Raw genomic sequence first — 20,781 nt, forward strand, 5'->3', positions numbered from 1 at the left:
TAATGCTGAGTTTAATTTAGTAGGACCGACATTTTACAGATATCTGTTAGATACGCGGGACAGCGTGCACTATATATTAGGATAGTTTAAAATGATATCTTATAGGATTCTCAAATCCAAGTCGAAACTATAGTCGTGAGCAATTGCAGTTTTCATACAGGCATGTATGTATGTTTTCACTTAAAGCCTTTTTGACTATGCGGCATCAGCGTTTTCTATGCACGTTGTCTATTGACAGTCTTGAGCGCAGTGAGATCATATTTGAAGCTCTAGAAAAATTAGTGAATAAAATAATTGCCAAACAGATTGAGAGAAAAGGAGCGTTGAATACTCCTCTTATTAAATAATCGGACGTTAAAAATTGTTTATTTTCCCCTTTTAAGATTTATATTACTTATACTATTGATGTTATATCAGTCCTTCTTTTTCGGTAAAATTGCGTAAAAGAGATCAATGTTTGCTTCTCTCCAAATATCTATTATGAGAATTATCACAATCTTCGTCAAGAGAACCATCACTTTTTTTATTTCATATTGAAAAGTTTTTCGCCGTAAATCCTAGAAGTTTTGGAAGAATGGAATATTTCAGTTGCGTGAAAGATGAAGAAAGGTTGTGGAACAAAATGGCACTTGTATAATTCAATAAATGTACATAGAATCGGAATGTAAATTGGAATGAATTCTCCGGGCAACCCAATAGTAATTTCAAATGAACCTGTATTGCCTCCATCATATTTCTTGCTCTCATCACTGAAACTATCATATAATATTCGTTTGTTTTTCATTAAGGATCTTCCGGATATGAAAATTTACTTACTCATTTGTGACGGTTATGTATTATATTATGATAATATATATTCTAGACTACTTACATATCTGTTAAGCAACTACTTACATATCGGTTATGAAACAAAATGCCGATAGTCCGAAATAACTAAAAAACATCATATTCGCTGTTATCGGTAATTCCCAGTATTTCTATAAGAAAAAAATGACCATGTTTTAGATATGTTATTTTTTTCAGCGACAAGATATGGTTTCATCTAGACAGACATATCAACTGGTAGAATAGCCGAACATGTACCACTAACAGTCTTGGAGAAATTTGGGAGATACCAATGCATGCGACTAAGATTGATGTATGGTGCGCTATATTGCGGAAATGAACAATTGAAGGAGCACGAAAGATGTTGCTGATATTACAGACTCGGAAAGTAATAATAGTAAAAGTATAGTATAAATAGTAAAAGTAGTAAATAGTAAAAGTAGTAGTAGTAATGAAATAATAAATGTCCTGAATATCAAGGTGGGCATATTTCACAATGTTTGTAATTATTTTTAGGCATATTAATTGTAGGTAATCCATCCTTATCAAGACCACGAAATTACGCAATCAACCATTATCGAGATCGCCAAACTTCAAAACGACGAAATTTTCGGCTCTCTCGTTAAGTGCCGAAAGAACTGAGTTACAGTTAAAGGTACGCGAAATTACATTAGAGAAATTAATGCAACGTGCAAACGACAATTAGTAATTTAAGAAAATTACATCGTAATTATATTTCAAGTATGCATGAACCAAAATACTAATCATAAAAAGAAATTTGCTATATGTGGCGAAGAACCGCGTTACATCACGTGAGATAATCCTCACCCTCGTTGCCTGGCCGTCGAAGATCCACCTATCGTTATTCAGACACTCAATGAACCTAAGCATCCATTCTAAGTTACCCTCACTTTTCTAACGAAAAATGTGATCAACGAATCCGCTTTCTTTGTACTTTAAATACGCCCATAACAAGCTTCCCTCCGTAATAGCACGACAGTCGGTCAAAACTCAGTCACCAACGCGACAAGTGCAAAGACTCTTTCCTAGACGCTAAGTTACTGAACCCAGCTTTCGGTTGATGAACGCGACGAGGGTTGTTTGCATGGTGGACAGGGAGTTAGGACGGAGATGTAGATGTGATCTAAATCTCCAGGAAAACTGGAGAATTTGGAAAAGGAAGTTAATCCGAGTGAAGTGCTAGTGCCTATGAAAAAAGTAGGTATAAGAATTAGCAGAATTCGGTCTGGAAAGGACATTACAAGTGAAATGAAATCGCGTGTGACGTTATGGCAGTAAGGAAGCCATATTTGGAATCGCAACAATAACGCCGCTGCACGAGTCACCCGGGGAACTACACGGACGCAGCCATATTGGCACGTGCGCCGAAAACGCGGGCCGTTTGAAAGTGGTAGTGACTGGTGGTAGTGATAAGTGCGGGTAGAAGTGGTCATTCTGCGCGCCCAATGGGAGAGAGGATCAGAGAACGTGCGAAGAGCAGGAGAGAAGCTACCTTCCACAAACACACCGCAAACATCGGCAGTGACGATCACGCTGAAGGATATATCGGGCCAATCCTACGCGGAGGTGTCGACCACGGACAAGGACAACATCCCTTTGGTTGAGGTCGATATCCAAGCGGTAAGGATGCGTAAAACTTTGACCGGACCTGACCTTTCAGGACCTATGAGGACCTGAAAAGGGAGAAGGCCGCCGCGCTCGCAGCACGGCTGACTCGGATCCTGGATCCGAGCCATCTCCGCGTGGCGACATCCTTTCGAGCCGCGGAAGCATGTGTGACCAGAATAGACATTCCGGCCACCAAGGAGGAAATCAGGAACACCCTGGCGAAGGAGGGTGGTTGCAAGACGGAAGACGTCCAACTGGGAGAGATCCGCTTGGCTCGAAGCGGTTTTGGATCTGTGTGGATACCAGGGCAGGGAGGGAACTGGCTCAGGCTGGGGAGGTCGCCATAGGATAGTCGATAGCGAAGGTCAAAGCCATCAAGCGGAGACTTTTGCAATGCTACAGATTCCTGGAGATTGTGTGCATAAGCAAGACATGCGCCTCCAAGGAGGATATGGGACACCTGTGCTACAGATGCGGTGACTCGGGATACCAAGACAAAAGATGCACTGCCGTGAACCCGACGTGTCTGCTGTGCGAGGCTCTCAGGGCACCATCGGTACACAGGATGGGGGGACCGGCCTTCGCTCCCTCCCTCCTCGCCGAAGAAGGAAACACGAGGAACCACCCGCGGATCTGCGGTCGCAAGTGGCAACAAAGAAGGCTGGTCGCCGCAGGGAACCCCCGACCCTAAGCACGCGAGCAAGGAGGCTGACGCGGAGGAAGCCATGGGAGCAATCACTTAAGAGAATTAAGAGAATGTGCATCCTTCAGACCAACTTGGACAAGACAGGCGCAAGACCTGCTCTACCAAGCCATCCAGGAGAGCACGGTCGCTCGAGTGGTAGTAACAGAACCATACGGAGTTCTGGATGCTCCGGACTTGGCCGGAGACACGGAAGAAATGATCGCTGTCACCATGACATCAACACTTAACGATATTCGATGGGAAAGTTGCTCAAGATCTAACAAGTCCCAAGTCCAGCTCAATGTACATAATTCGTCATAAAAATACGAAAGATTTCGGTAATACTGGAGAAAATATGAAACAAAATTATAAATATGGTCTTTCAGCATTTATTATTATTAAAATTTATGAAATTTTTTTACATTTAGATTGCGACTTATGTTTGCGAATGGAGCTTTAGACTAAAAATAGAGGAATTAGGAATAACCCGGAAAATAAACAGAAGAGACAAGATAAGAAGCTAAGGATTTAAGATTAATTTAGGGTCCAGTTTGTTTGAATCATTGATAAACTCGCATGAGGATTTGGGTAGAATAATAATGGCAATATCGCCCGAAAATTTTTTGAATATCCAGATACAACATCAGAAATTACCGGAGTAGATATAGGAACTTTACAAAAAAATTTCGGACAATATCAAATGCACTTTTTTGCTATTTTTCAGTGAATGCAGAAAAATCTGACATACTTGAATAGTCCCGTGTAAAAATTTATATGTTTATGTAAAAAAAAGATTTTTTTCACAAAAAATGTCTCAAACCAAAAAATTGGGAAAAGAATTAATGGGAGTGCTAGGTAATTAATAATTTCAATAATAACCCTGAAAATTTTGGAAAAGGTTATAATGGAAGAACGAAACGAGCTACGGCAGAGAGGGAAAGAAGGTCAATTTTGCTTAAAATTTCGAATATAGTAGTTTCCCTTAACAAGATCAAATTGGATGTCGGTACAAAAGCATCATTTTCTTGCTTATATTAATTTGTAATTTCCAAATTATTTTTATTACGCGGTGTGGAAAGCTCTCTTTTTCGAGCTTAAGGAAAGAAATCCAGCCAGAATGCGTTCAATGCCCTCTCTAAATCTTTGAATACCTAATCTACCTAATCACTCACGTCTCTTGCCCAAGAGATATATGATGAATTTTGTAATTGCATGTATCGTTGAATGTTTAAATTTTAAAGTTATGTTAATGTTATGAATGTTAAAGTTATGTTAACGTTATGAATGTTAAAGTATAAAGCCAAATTGGGTGAGCGGAATTAGGTTATTTTCAATGTATATAGTGTTATTTATCATAGATTCGGATACTTTATTAATGTTGCGTAAGAGTCTAATTGATCGGTATAGCTGGCAGGATCACTGTTGCTTTTCCTTCTTTTTTTAATGCTACTGCCTTTCTAGTTTTCCAGAATCGAGAAGTAGTTGGCGTTTAGTCAATTGTTAAATATTATACTGCAGGAGTAGATGTGTGAAAAATGTGTAAATGTGGTAGGTAGGTTCTTTTAAATCTATCCTACCAAATTCGATAATCTTTTTTTATTGCTCATTTTTGAAGGTTAGTTCTAACTAATTTTAATTTGTGGAAATGTTAGATAGGATTAAATCTGGCTCGTCAACTGCGTATGCGTTGCTTCCGTTTGTTCGTTGTTTGTGCGATTATGCTTGTTACTTGATATATTCTTATGTGGCTATTTTGTATATGGACTGTTTGAATGCGTGCTCTTAGTATAGACGATTAGTTTATGACTTCTCAAATTAGCCTTTTTAGGCCCTTTATTTGGAGATACTCACGAGGTTTCGTCTATGTAACGCGGAGCGTGCCCATGCGGCTCAACAGTCACGTACCCCCAAGCAGACCCTGACCGTTTTACCCATTCGGTATATGCTGAATATTTCAGTTGAAATTCAGGTGTCTTTGCCAATATCCTAAGCTTTCTCCTTATACTTTATAGCCATCCAGACAATAACTGTTATTTCTCTATGTTCGTATGTTTAGTTTCTCATGGTTATCAATAATGATTATCTTATTGTCTTCGTTGAATTGTGTGACGGTACATGTCGGCTTTCATGAGTTCCTATTTGTATCCGTTCTGGTTGTGTCAGAGTATATCACTTATGTTGTGGTTTTTTGAGCGGAAGACGCACTTAATCGATGGTGAAAGTTCTTTGGGTTTTTATTTGGATATGTTTTCCATTCTACTTTTCCAGTAGTTTCTTATGAAGTTGTGGAAAGCTTTCCTAATTTCGTATTCACTCTCTTTGTTTCTCTGCTGTTCTTTTTCTTTTCCAGCAACGCTAGTAATTTTTCACGTTGCGTTTGATCTTTTATTTTAATGTACTAATTCTTTGTAGGATGATTGGTTCCCCATGTTACTATCCTTTTTTCTTGTTTTTATCTTTTGTGCTTTAGATGATTTCTATAGGTATGATTTCTATAGGTAATCCGGGTATGGAATTTGATCTTTTCATGTTTTCGCTTGATTTCAAGAGTATTTTCATGCACTGTATTACTTCCACTTCGTTTAATTCTTCTGTTATCCGTTTAGTCATTGGTGTTAATCCTATGTGAGAAAACATTTGCGTTATAAAAACTAGGACTTTATTTGAATATAACAGAATTTTTTGTCAAAATCCAGGAAAACGTATTTACTTCTGCTACGTTTATGTAGTATCGTGGAGAAAAGGCCTGTGGTGGTACTCGATAGCAAATACCACCACTTGACGCTAACTAGTGTCGGACGACGGCAGCGCAGTGGTTAGCGCCATAGGTTGCGAACGTTCGGAAACCGGGTTCGAATCCCAGCGACCGGAGTCCGATTTTTCTTCCACAATACAAAAAATGAGAAAAAAGCGTACCCAGCAGCGGCATCTACAGCGCTAAACAGCTCACGATACTACATTTATGACTCCTTTCATATTCTTGCACGGTGTAGTATTTTTCGAAGCAATTGCGTGTATGCAGGGCCGGTTTAACCAAACGAGTGGCATAATAGTACATCGATTCTCTTCTTCTACCTTTGATTTTCCGATTGCAATATACGACACGATCTTTACTTCCTTCTGTATCATCTCGCCGAATGACATGTAAAAGGCCGTTTAGTCTTTCTGCTGTTCCAGAAGTTAATGAAGTATTCTTGGGGTCGGCGTCACGAAAATGCCCAATTAATTGACCCATCAAGCGACGTACGAATTGCAAATGCGTTACTTTGTTTTTTTCTTTTTCTCCTGGTTTGCGTTATATAATAAGTAAGAATTTATTGTTGATCTTTCCAATCCGCAAAAAAGTAATTTCCGCCACCATTTTTGGGACTTTCGTATAAAACAGTATGTAGCTGTATACTGGTCTGCTTTGTCGACACCGCCTATATATTTGTAGCGGCACTCGACGACGGAACTCCTTCCGACAGCGGACTCCTTCGCGACACAAAGCGTTATACCATGAAAGTGTAAGGCCGACATGCCTAATGTACCATCGATATACCTACGGTCCTTCCGTCGAATATTTGGAAGAAGACGTACGTGGCAACGGTCGCGAACACCTAACGAACGCGTGCGTAGTGTGGATATCGAAGGGGAAGAAAAGAAAAGAATCTGTCCAAAGATTCATTAGGTCTTGAACAGCGAAGTACGAAGGGTCCAGTGTAACAGCGAAGCAAACATAGTGGAAAAACATGGAGCGTTGATTGTAGACTGTTGGTTATTAAATAAACTATATTGCTGAATATCTAGAGCATTTCTTGAGCACTTGCATATTAAACCACCTCATATTTATTGTAATTTATCCGACATTTGGCTTCACTATATTGGTTCCTTCTCTTCGTGTACTTTTAGTGATGTTTTTCATAGTTGTGGTAGTACAAGTGCTACAACATTGATTCGTTTGTCTCTCCAAGCCAGTAGTAATATGTCTGCGTCTGTAGGCAACGATATCATTTTCCGCAATTTTTCGATTTTTGATATTATTCGGAATAAATTTTCCATTAGTTTGAATAGGTCCAGTTATGTGACATTTCGTGCTTAATAATGCATCAGCCAAGGGAATACAAATAAAATAATGGTCGGTATAAATATGGTATCCTGCAGCTTCAGGGTTTGATTGTGATAAGTTTTGGCACAACTGTAAAACTATTCTTGTACTTATTGGGAGATTAGGTCTGACTAATTTCTCAGTCGTGAAAATGCCATAACATGGCAAAATGGTTTGTATGTAACCAATATTGGTATCCGCAATGAACATAAATTTAGTTTTTGTGCTTTTGTGCTTCATTTGTTATATCATTTACACGAAGCATCCAAAATATTTGTAAAAGTCGGTCTTTTCTAACGGACAAAACACAAGATTCATTGCAAACAAAATTAATCGAATCTATATCAAAACTCTTAGAAGTCCCTTTACATGCAAATGAATATGCAACAAAATATTAAAGTTAGAATTATTATAAGGAAATAATATAGAAATAATATAAGGAAATATATATAATATTGTAAGGAAATTTTATTGTATTATGTATGATCCATTTTGTTCTAACTGTAGAATAAAAAATAGAATAAGAGGATATGTAGAAATAACTGTAGAACAAAGTAGATCAGACATAATAGAAACTTTTTGGATAACCTAATACAACCTAATCTGTATTCTGTTGATGATATAGTCATCAGCCGTTTTGTAACTATATAAGTGTACGTTTCGTTCTGAATAAAGCGTATCTTAAACCTTTCTTTGCATCTTGAAAGATAAAAGGTAAAAAAAGCGATATATCATGCTTTAAAAAAAGGCAACAGTGTTAAAGGCATTGCATATGACTTATATCATGTCAATAAATGTTTAGGAAAAATACAGTATAAAAGAAGATTTGATTGTACGGGAGTTCCTTTCATCCCTGTCGTTGATATAGCAAAACGTAGGAGAAGTTGTGAAGTTGCTAAGTAAGCTTTATGATTTTGTTTAGGTAGCATTAATGCGAAAAATTCGTACCGATAATTAATAATTTTGGGTTTCAATGAACATGATGCTTTAGGGAGAAGCTTTGTAAAATTGTAAATCTTGTTTCAACGTAACTTCGAAAAGCAGAAATCGATGTTAAAATCATTGTTTGTGTCCAAGATAGCAAAAAACAAAAGCTATTTAATCTCATAAATGTAACGTTGAAGCGTTCTCGTTTATTCAATGACCTCGTCTTATGAAAATCTGGTAGCTGAATTGAGATCTTGCGATTAGATATGTGTATATAAATAACGAAATTATAATTCTTTCCAAAGATATACTACAAACTGGAGAACTCGATAAATCTTCTAGCACACCGAATTTATTAGACCGCTTAAGAGATAATCAATGATTTTAATCTTAATCTTCGGTGATTGTTTTTATCGATGCCACGTCAGCCGTGGCGGCGAGTCCTTTCGTCGATAGTCGGGTTGTTGTGTCGAGGAGCCCTTTGTTGCAAGGGTCTTGCACATCGGCCACTACATCGGCCATTTGGAAGCTCGGCGTAGCGATAAATTGAGGGGAACTGTAACGGTACCGTATGTCGCGATCCGCGTTCCGTTGGCCGCGAACAGTTCGTAGTCGGTTTTGTTCGTGTGTCCGCGGATCTTACTGCGTGGATAAACACAAGTGTCAGCACCGGTGTCCACTAAATACGAGGTGAAAATATTTCAAGACAGGAATTTTTATTCCAATTAGCTACGGAACTCGCGGTTGAGTATACAGAATCGTGGGAAGAAAATCATGCTATAAAACTATCAACAAGTTCAGATACATTATCACGAAAAACTTGTTAAGTAAGAAATTGTAAAGTTTACAAAACTACAGATTTGAAAATCTGTTCAACATGCGGGAAATATGTATGCGGCAAATGTACATTTGATAATAAGATAATTTGTAAAAAATGCAGCGGAGTTGAATAAGATATCTCTATATAAATTAAAATGTAATTTTATTTAAGTCTATAATTGAAATTAAATAAAAGTGAATTTGGACGATATTTTCTGACAGATCATCATTTTATATACATTCGGTTATAAATTAACCATTATTTAAGTTAAATTATAAAAACAATTACTTTTTAAATCAGCGGTCATTTTAACCGCGCCTGGTAGGAATAGGTAACACGAAATGTCGGTAGGTTTAGTGTTAAATCTATCGATTGTAACTAAGATTATCTTCTAGTTATTATTCATTATAACTAACGCATCTGCATATGGATGGCGAGCACGAACTCACGTTGTTATTTTCAACAGGAAATTTATCTGTTGAAGATATCGTTTCCATTGCTCGTTCAATGAGACCGAGGTCTATGGCAAAGTACCTTAGTGGTACTGTTGAAGTCGCCCTTGGTTTAGTAAGATTCTATTTTCTGTAAGACACGCCATGTCTTTCATTCTTCCGCTCTCGATTCTACCGTTTGTACCGTTTGCGAACTATATGTGGTTGCACGTTCTTTCTCTTTAATATGGTCTATACGGTATTATTGCTGACATCCTCCTCCGCGGCAATAATCCGGGTGATTAGCGTATGGTTTTCTTCAATACGCTGTAATATCCTGTCCTCAAAGTTCAGATCGTCTTGTTGTATGCGATCGGGAGATTGCGTGGGTTCTGACTGCATGGTAGAAGCTGAGTGCAATCGATGGTGTTGGTTGGATGTCCTCCTCTGGTTAGCTTAATACCTTGATAATCTTATAAGATTTATATATGTCGGAGAAGGGTCAGGAATAAGGGCATTGTGGGCATTTGATGAATCTTCATTGAAATCGGCCATCGTCGTGTTATAACGAAGGTACGGTCTGTTAATACGAGTATGGATGCTACCGACTTCGCAATCAATCGCGGCGGTTGGACACTCGCGATACTAGTGATGTTGGTCTTAGGGTCAATAACGAATCCGCGGACAACGGGAAGATAGATGTACGTGCTCACAAAAATCTAAGTCGGACTCTTTGCGAAAACGTGGAATATCCACCGAGCGTACAGACTCTACGAGACTCGCTAATACGACCTCACGAGAGAATGACTCTCCGTCGCGATGATGCTGCAGAGGAAAACTATGATGGGGTGTGTCTGAAGGCACAAGATCATCGGATTCGTCGAGGGTAACCTTCGTTCAGAAGGTGAGGGAATTTGGCGTTGCTGCTAATTGGTCAATCTCCATATCGGTGGTTAGAAAAAGATGCTAGCCGCCCTCGAGGGAAAGTTGCTAGTGGGAGACGCCGTTCGTTGAAAAATGGGTCTCTCCTATCTTCCCGTAGCTGGGACAAAGACTGTTTGTTTGAAGGACTTTAGTCAACTAAATTCTAAGATTTATGACGGGCCCTCAGGCTAGCTGAACATCTACTCCGGAGACGCAATTGACATCTGGCAATCATCTTGCTCGAAGAATAGGGTCTGCGTGTGGCGAGCCACGGGACAGAAACCGTTGGAACGTTTACTGTCGCGTGTCGCCATGAATATTTCTTTTAAGGAGAGCTATAGAATTACTCCATACCTTTGTTAGGCAAAGCGTTCATCCCGTGACCGCGGCTACGTTCGGCGACTGACTGTCGCCTCGAGCCCAAGCTCATTATCACAATTCTCGAATAATTACAATCGGGTTGAATAACTACAATTGGTCAATTACAGCTATAGTAGACTCTAGGTTACAATGTTGCGGGATTATCCAAAATTCCAAAGGCTCCGGTGTTCTTTCATCTCCGACATATATATACATATACATAACTGTGTGCGTATATATATAATATACGTATAACAGCCAAAGTTCAGCTCTCAAGTGTACGCAAAACTTTCATGTTCATTTTACGCTATACCAGTATGTTTCATGAATTTGTTTGCTAACAGTATCGAAACAAATAACAAGCAGAGGACGAGCTATTCATGAATTGTTTTGCCAGCGTGTACGCTCCCAATATTTTCTATTTGAGAAAACATACTTGTTGCTATTGCAACTACAAATATTTTTACAGTCGACGCTTTTGCCGTGAATCATTGGCTAACATGTAAAATCGAGAAAAAACATGGTTTATTGTGATGGAAATGCGGAAAACCGCAAAACCGATATAGAAGGGAAAATAAAGGAAAGGAAGGTAGGGATAAGTAGAAGCTTGGGGCCAAGTTTAATTCACTGAAACCAAGCTGCTTGTATTATCACAAAACAAAATTGCCAGTACGTCATTTCCGTACTCTCGTCCTCGCGAAAATGGTTTTGCTCGTTAAGGAAAAACGAAGAGACAGGGAAGAGAGGAAAAAGCAAACGGAGAGCGCTTTTAAAAAGCTGGCGAACCGTGTGTTACCACAACGAGACACGTGGTGCTATTTGTCGCTTTAAATTGTGTCGCAACTCGTTTTTGAGATCTTTGCCAGGGACGCGTTAAAACACGTTGCAAATATATTTCTGGCTTTTCTGGGGTTTAACTGAAATATGACAAATAACGTTGTAAAACATATGTACTTATGACTTACAGAGTAATTGAGTGTACAAAATATATAGTATACAAAATAGCCAACGATTTAGGGCTTTAAAAGATCAAAAGAAAAGAAAAGAAAAGAAAAGAATAGAAGAAAGATAATATGTTGTGGCAGTCTAAGTCGATCTAAGAAAATAGATAAAGGGAGGGAGGGGCAAAGCTAGTTAATCTGGAAAGAATCCAAGCGTCAATTTCAAGCATTTACAAAGAATCACTATTGAAAGTTCAAAGGCCGACTAGTGAGCTTCATCCTATCTCATTTTTTAATCAGGCGATGGATCGACGAATCGTATTGATTTCGAGGATTATTATAGTTCTGTGGGAATTTTAAAGCGTGGTTTGTCTAATCTTGTCTCGTTAGCTACAGACTCTTTGGCGAGCAGCCTGAAACTTGATCCAGTTTCGAGAAAATGAAAAATTCGTTTTCCCTCTTTGCTTCCCTGTTCCTTCTTTCCTCCTTTTTCCCTTTTTACATCGCGTCAAGACCCGTTAAATAATATTGACTGCCGTGGACGCTGGCTGAGAAGTGCACCTTATAACTAGCTTTAAAATCACTGACGTCAATGAGGACAAAGGTAAGTTAGAGGGTCATTTATCTGAGCTGGTGTTTCAAACTATTTCCGGCCAGTACCTTTTATGTACTTTCGCTTCCGCTAACAAGCAACGCGCCATGTCCATCACTGTTCTATTATACCTTTCCGCTGTCCCGTTTAATTCATGTACGTATGTTGGGCAGTTATTTATTCTTATACCTTTATCCCTAGCAAATTTATAAATTCGATTATTTAAATATTCTTTACCATTATCGCATCTTAATATTTTTAACCTCTTGCCCGTTAAATTTTCGGCTTCATTTACGAACTGTACGAAAGAATCAAAGACCTCATCTTTGGATTTTATACAATAGATCCTAGCTATTTTACTATAATCATCGATAAATGAAATGAAATATTTTTCTCCATTGAATCCGGTAGTCTTAAACGGACCACATACGTCCGTATGAATAATTTCCATTATTTCCTTAGCCTTAGTTCGATTATTTTTGAAAGGTAAGTTATGCATTTTGCTTTCTATACACACCCTACATTTCAAAAGTTCCTTTTCAAATTCATTCGGTATGCCAGTCACTAGCTGCTCTTTGCCCAAAATCTCTAAATATTTAAAATTTACGTGTCCTAGCATCCTATGCCATCTTTCCTTTTTACTCATACCACTACGTTCGGCGCTGTTTACTAAGTGCTTCTTCCCTTTCAATATACTTTTTATTCTATATGTCCCATTCTCTCTGAACGCTACAGCTGTAAGTATATTATCCTCATCTATTACTTTCGCAATATTTCCTTTGGAAATAACCGTATTCTTATTGTCTGTTAGTTTACCTAAACTAATCAATTTTGCGGACATTTCTTTCGCGTAAAATACTTTCCTCATATTTATTTTATTTTGTTTTCCGAATGCTTCAAAATAACTTATAACATTCCCAACTTTTGTCGCTTTTATCGGTCTATTATCGCCTAAATATATATTTACCGGTTCTTTTAGGGCGATAGATTTATCGAAATAATTTATATTATTAATTATGTGATCGGTACAACCGCTATTTAATAGCCACACTATTTCGTTCTTACTTATTTCATTCGTCTCACTGCTGTTTGCTGCGTGCGCCGTTGCTGTCCATATGCCTGCTCTTGAGTTTCCATTCTCGCCCGTGCCGGTTCTTGATTGACGATGAAAGTTTCCACGTCCTCTGCTCGTATTGCCTTTGTTCTCTCTTCCTCTGTTTCGACCACGTGTTGGCCCATGCCAATAGCCGTTACTGCTTTCCGCTTGGACGCCATTTTGACACTCTCTCGCAAAGTGTCCTAATCTTCCACATCTGAAGCATCCTTCCTTTTTTGCAGAAAAGGCGTTGGTTTGCCTTTCTCCTCGATTGGATTTATTTTTCTTCTCTGCTATTTCTATTTTATTTTTCACATACGCTACCGTTTGATTCTCTTCTTTCAATGCGTCTATTATGTCCGCTATGTAGCTGTATTCTTCGGGTAACGTATTCAGCATGTAATTCAGCTTTTCCCTCTCACTTACCTGTGCGCCCGCACTTTTTAATTCATTTATTAATTTTTCGAAATCGTTAAAGAATGATGCTGAATCACTGTAGTTCTCCGGTCTTATGTTTTCCAATCTCCTTCTGCATACGATCTGCAGTGCCGTCGACTCTTTCAAGTACATTTCATCGAACCTTTTTATTATATCATACGCCGTTTTTCCTTCCCTAACATACTCCAATTGTCTGTTGGATATTGCACTATAAATTATATTTATCGCCTTCAAATCCTTTTTGTCCCAGTCTTCATCGTCTCTTTCGTTCTTCATTCTAGTTGTAACAACCTCGCATTCCTTATATTTGAGAAACATCGTGATTCTTTGCTTCCACATTCCATGATCCTCACCATCGAATATAGGTATCATGATTTCCGATCTCTCCATTTTAATTGATTCTTCTTTTTTTTCTTTTCTTACTCAAGCGTTCCTACGTGCTCGAAGTATATTTTGTTCCTCTGAAAGTTTTTTTTTCTTTACTGAAAACTCACTCGCAAGATCGTAACCACGCACTAAATATCTTGCAAAACTAGTAACCACGCTCTGCTACCACGTTAAGGAAATTCGAGGATTTGGGAATACAAATAATTGACTATATTTCCCCCGCAACAGTTATACATCTATATTACACTCTGAAGAACGTCTTGCACGCACGCTTGTCGCCAACCGACTATCCTAGATTCTTCTAACATCTGGCAACAGTCTTTTGTCTCCACTAAGACCTTGACGCCCTTTGGCCCTTACACACACACTCTCATGTACAGTGTAAATGTATCACTTCCCTTAACACAATTATCCCGCGTTAGGTTCAATCAGGTTAGTCCCACGCGAAATTGATCCAACCATGCGAAAACGAGTGTATTCTGATTTCTGTCGCAGATACTTCTGGCTAGTGCACTTCTTTTACGCTTCTCATCGCCATTTTTGACGACTAACGAAGATGTACGGCAGTCTGACAGTCTACATGAAAATGATCATGATTGCGGTCTGTGTACCGCCTGCCCTTCTATCTGTTCTTCCATTAAAGACTGGTAAGTTGATACTGATGAATTATGCGATCGAAATCCTATATAATGACTACAAAAAATATTTGCATCATTATTCTCGTTTCCTAATGAATCGCTGTTTTAATCAAATTTTATATTGCATCAAATTTCTGTAGTTACACGAAAATACTAAATTATAGAAAACTTGATATACACGGATTTAATTAATTGATAAATTAGTCAATATATAGGCATTATTATTTCACGTGAAATTTTACAACGTCAAAAACCTAACATTCCTGTACGAGCAGTATTAATCACAAATTGTGAGAATGCCTACTGATAAGGAAGAAAGATAATATAGAAAACGCAGACTTATGGAAAGAGAATCCCTGACATTAGACACGAATACGCGATTTCACGAAATATTTTATGGTATATCTAAGATAGAGAATATATATAGAGTACATATAAGTATATGTAATATCGGAAAATAAGGATAGAAATTTTTTTTCGATTACTTGCAATTTATTAATATTAAATTGAATATACAAATATAAATTGGACAGAGAACGATATTTAACGGAAACTAAATGCAATACTCGTATCTATATCAAATAACTTTACAGTTATTTGATCACTCTCGTCACAACGAATCTAACACACACACACACTCTCTCTCTCTAACAACTCTATCAATTCTCACGACTCTACTCTTCGACGACTCAATTAGCTCTGATCTTCGCCAATACACTCCTGCCCGGTCGTGCTCGCTCTTGCTCTCGTCCTCTCACACACATACACACTTTTCGGCTCACATACTCTGGCCTCTCGATTGCCACTCCTTGAAATATGAAACCGTACCTCTGTTTTGACGCTGCTTATCCTTTCTCGCGTCGCTGTTACTAGGCGCTCTTGGATGTAAACAAACCACGAAAGACGACGTACACGGTGTTTTCTAATTTCAGCCGATCTCCAATCAAAGCTATTCTACGATATTACATTCGGCCTTTCCTGACAATCACATCTGCCCTCAGATGTGCTCATCATCGCTGCTCGTACTTACATCACTATCGTCAGCATTCCACCACTTCATGTGATCGGCTGCCGTGGAAGTTGTACGTGGCCCTTCGTGCTCCCCCTCTCGCTGCACTATGTATCGGTCATTTCGCAGGACTTTTATCACCCGATACGGTCCAAGAAACTTCGGATGCAGCTTTAGCCCGGGACCCTTCTGCATCCTCTCGATCGCCACTAGATCTCCCGTCCTGTATGCTGTCGCCTTCTTGCGTCTCTTGTTATACGTCCACTTGTCTCGGGCTTGGATCTCTTCGATCCGTCTCTTTGCGTCTGTACGCAACTGATCTCGTTCCTCTTGGAACACCACGGCCTGTTCGTCCTCGATGCTACTGCTCCTCCTTCGCTCTTCCTCTATCTTCCTCTCCGCTGTTTGTTTACCCATTTCACTCTTGTCAGGGTCTTTGATCGTCGTGGCAGCATCGTGACGTTTTCGTAGGCTCGGTTCGTACATGGAAGACGCTAACAACTTACCATCTACCGAGACTATGATCTCTTCTTTTTCGAAGGTTTCACGTTCATCGTGTCCTCGACAATCCCATCGTCGTCCTCGTCATCCACATCCTCTGTATATCGAATCTTCGTATCGATATTATTGGAGGGATTCCGTACGTGCGACTTCCCTTGTCTTTTCGTTCGCCTTGCATTGACTCTCTTCGAGTCTATCCGAAAACTTGAAACAACCCTCGCACCCGCAACGCTATCCTTCTCAGTAAATTTGCAAATATCGTCAACAACATCCTGTTGCTGTTGTTTAGCCAGATTCTTCCTCCTCGTGATGTTCGCTAAGTCCTCCTGCTGGCCGCAAGAATCCGACGAGGACACCATCTCGTGGTCCACTTTACCAATCACCACGTATCTTGCCACTATTCTCCGTTCCTCCGACACTTGCTGCACAGCTGCCCGATACTTCTTCAAAACTTCTGCCAACTCTTCTTTATTTTCTTCCAATTGCGACAGTAGCTCAGTTCGTTCGCGACTAGCTACATTAACACGATCTTCTGCTTCGGAACGTTGCCGCAGTGCTTCCTGCAACGAAGCCCGCGTCTCATTCAGTTCTTGCTCCAGTGCCTGTTTCGCTTTAACTGCAACTGCTCTAGCGCATTCTGCATCTTCTAACTGGTTCTTCAGCTGTGCTACTTCCTCCTCCGTTTTGCTTCCAAATGTTAACTCCTCAAGCTCTTGGCCCAATGTCCGCAATCTTTCTTCCTTCAATTCGATTTCCAATCTTGCGTCACTAAGGTTCTGTTCTATGGTAAACTTCTCCGCGATCGCGATTTCTTTTTCTCTAGCTAATCTTTTACGTTGCGCTTTCTCTTGCCGCAGATCGGTCATTAGATTCTGAGTTTCTGAATCAAATTTGCGCTGTTTCTTTTTCAGAAGATTATTCCTAGCTGTTTGTTCTTCCAACAGTAGTCTCAAGTCGTGCATCTCGCCATTCAGACTTTGCACGCGTCGTTTCCATTGTCCAACAACCTGACGTTGTTCCTCGACCTCTTCGTAAGCATCAGCTAATTTCTTCTCCAATTGCTTCTTAAATCCAACCAGTTGCTCAAGATCATCCTCATGTTGCTGGGCACTTACTACATTTTCAAATTCATTCCTCAACGCTCTCTTTAGCTTTGCCCAGGACTTCGCGCATCGCTCTTGTCGTACGAAGGCCTGAGCGGAGCCTGCGAGTAATTTCTTAGCATAGGTCACCATGTGGGCGTCTGACCAACCACACACTTCTGCCATTTCCTCGAAGTCTTTCACCCACTGATTTACACTCAGCAGATCATCCCCGCTGAATTTCTCTAATGAGTCTTCCACGTCTTTAAGACTCAACATCGAACCGACGCATACCTTCTGGTGATACTCATCGCGGTCCTGATTAACCGCTCGCGTGCCTCTCCTGTATTCTCGCGCGCCTTGTTTGTCGTCCTCGCCTTCACTTTCGTCGGAGCTCTCTTCTTCCGACGATACATCGTCTCCTTCTAGGGCCGCCTGTAGCCGCGCGCGTAGTTCGGGTTTTCTTCCCGTTACGTTCAACCCCAAGCTAGCGAGACGCGCTCTCAGCTCTTTCGTCCTCAGCTTCTCGAGGTCTTTGTCACAGACGAAATTCGAGCAACTGTATATAACAAACCGAAATTCCGAACGCCTTATCGCGTGTGACCGTCCGGTCAGCACCGTTCTCAGCCGCCTGAGTGGCATTCGATCACTCCAGCCGTTCTCCGAATTTTACGCTAAGTATAAACAAAACCTTCTCCCACTCCAACGAATGGAAGAATATAAATGCTCCCTTCAAAATCATCCAGTCAGTCTAATAAAAAAATTCTTAACTAATCCAAGCATCGAAAGTGTATCATCGCGAACCGAAAAAATTGTATAAATTGAGAGAACTTAATCTCCTTTTCGGAAATTAACAAGTTCCTTATTTTTACCTTAATTTTACACAACATCTTCAACGTTCGCCATTTTATTCTATTCTTTTTCTCCTCCCGCACAAATAGCTCCGTTAAATCGTGTCGTTTTCTGTCCTATTCAACCCCGGCTGAGCCCCCACTTGTAATATCGGAAAATAAGGATAGAAATTTTTTTTCGATTACTTACAATTTATTAATATTAAATTGAATATACAAATATAAATTGGACAGAGAACGATATTTAACGGAAACTAAATGCAATACTCATATCTATATCAAATAACTTTACAGTTATTTGATCACTCTCGTCACAACGAATCTAACACACACACACTCTCTCTCTAACAACTCTATCAATTCTCACGACTCTACTCTTCGACGACTCAATTAGCTCTGATCTTCGCCGCGCTTCGAACCCTTAGGAGTAGATCGACCAGGTTTGCACGCTCTGTTCGACCTGGCAACCAGCACAGATCTCGCACCGGATATAGGCGGATTCATCTGTGCGAGCTTACTCCTCAGCTCCTCCAGCGTCAAATACTCTTCACCCGACAATCGTTCGTCGTTCTACGATATTACAGTATATATAGAGTAAGAATATATATAGAGTATATATAAGTACCAAAAATACATCCTAAGACGTGTGTGCGATCTACGCTGTATGGGACGTGTTATAAATGGTTTCCGCCACTCAACCGCATTTGAATTTGTGAACACGATCGAACAATTGACACGAATTATTAATTCCCGTCTCTACTCTAGTAACGATTTGCTTTGGAACGAGGTCGAATCGTTCTGATTCCGCGCATGATTAACAAATAATTACAGAGGACATCAATTACTTGGATGGTGTTCGCCATTTCAACGTAGCATCGATGACATCCGGTAATTGGACTCAAAGTGATTTGCTTAAACCGATTAATTTGATCAAACCAACCAATTACTTTAATTAATGCAAGCTGTACTCGAGATTCGCGCATCTTGTGTATACACACCGGGTCAGACAAAAGTTTTCATTCATCCCAGTAGAACTTTCGTAGTCCTTGAGGACGAGTGTCGCTTCTCGTGCATCTAAAGTTTCGTTCAAATTAGCCGATTTATTTGAATTCGATCGACTGGAAACCTCTTTGTCACTGTGAATTTGTTACTTAATTGATACTCTTATACGCCTTTGTCCTTTAAGCTCTTACATCCATTTTTAATTAGTCAAGTCGTTTGACTTTTCACAAGTATTTTGAAACTATTTTACTAGCGCGAATCTACTTTTTTTACTTGAGATTATCTGCTATTTTTATTAAAATGTATATGTACGTATATACACTTTTGAATTTTAGCCTTCTATTATTCTTATATCCTTTAAACGTCATTGCAAGCTTCAAGCGACTTTAACTGAAATAGCTCGATTTCAAGTTCTAACGTATACTGTAAAGCACACTTGCGAAGTGAAACAGTAAACACGATATGAAAACTCTCTCCCCAGTAAGAAATCGAATATCCAATTTCAATCGTGCTTCATCGATGAAGCATCAATGCTACGTAGAAGCATTGTGGCAGCCGCCATGCGGATCCGTTGCGGATCCGAACAAAAATTTCCTGACACGATCGTTTTCGTAACGCTATTAGCCGTTTCAGTATCAGGGATGTTTTAAAAATCCGTATCGGATTGTCGAAACATACCGTTCAACGCGTTCACGCTTCACTTCATCAGCTATATCAGAAACGTTACACTAAAGAGTCAAAAGGTTGCCAAATATTCGTGCTTTACCTTTTGTTTGTGTGACGTTCTGTAATTGGTTTTCCAATTCAAGAGGTAATTTATACATTAGTTTTTTCTTTATTTGGTTTACGATTATTTGAAAGAAAAGTAATTACGAGAGGAAACTCTGATATGACTAGCGACAAGCTACGTTCGGAACCGAGCGCGTTGTGAATTGACAATCGTAACTAAACATCGCGACACAGTTCACCACACTACGCGTACAGCATGATCACGCTGAGTGGCGTTGAAACGGTTAACGTAACTGCGCGTACGACCGTCGAATGGCAAAGATATTCAAGCTGAGAATCGTTTTCAGATGCTATAGACGACAACTGTACTGACTTTCAAGGAGAAACCATTCGACATGGTCTTATGCTTGTGCCGGGACCTGCGGTTTGCAGTCTCTGCATCTGCTATCATTCGAAGTCGAAGTGGTGCCAGGTGATCTCATGCAAACCATCCGTAGTGAGTATATGCTCATTACTTAAACACTTAACACAACCAGAGAGAAACTAAAGCACACCGTTAACGCTTGCACGTTGGTCGTTAAAGCACATGCTACGCGAATAGGGTACACAGCGATTCATCTAACTTGCCTTGAATTACTTTTACAAAGAGAAACATGGACAGGAATAATTTTTTGTTACGAGTCGTTTAATTTATTCGTTCGTTAGAACGATTGGTCTGACAAATTCAAAGTCTTGTTCCGTATAAATATTTTTAAACAAGCACGTCATAATCTTTGTATATTTTTTTATCGCAACGAAACTGTTCAGAGAAATGTTGAAATTATTAA

The 20,781-nt window shown here is 39.6% G+C and overlaps 2 protein-coding genes across 2 annotated transcripts; both read right to left on the reverse strand.

Annotated features, from left to right (window-relative positions):
- Positions 1 to 6,977: 6,977 nt before the first annotated feature.
- On the reverse strand, positions 6,978 to 7,466 carry LOC117241222. Its single transcript, XM_033507187.1, has one exon. The coding sequence runs from the start codon at positions 7,464 to 7,466 to the stop codon at positions 6,978 to 6,980; it is 489 nt and encodes a 162-aa protein (XP_033363078.1).
- Positions 7,467 to 15,777: 8,311 nt separating this feature from the next.
- On the reverse strand, positions 15,778 to 18,278 carry LOC117241223 (unconventional myosin-XVIIIa-like). The gene is made up of 4 exons (XM_033507188.1): positions 18,256 to 18,278; positions 17,657 to 17,931; positions 16,514 to 17,494; positions 15,778 to 16,319 (listed from the first exon to the last, which is right to left on the reverse strand). The coding sequence occupies exons 1-4, from the start codon at positions 18,276 to 18,278 to the stop codon at positions 15,778 to 15,780; spliced, it is 1,821 nt and encodes a 606-aa protein (XP_033363079.1).
- Positions 18,279 to 20,781: the final 2,503 nt, after the last annotated feature.

Source organism: Bombus vosnesenskii, unplaced genomic scaffold (genome assembly GCF_011952255.1).
Source record: "Bombus vosnesenskii isolate JDL3184/JDL3185 unplaced genomic scaffold, Bvos_JDL3184-5_v1.1 scf7180000015456, whole genome shotgun sequence".
Taxonomy (NCBI): domain Eukaryota; kingdom Metazoa; phylum Arthropoda; class Insecta; order Hymenoptera; family Apidae; genus Bombus; species Bombus vosnesenskii.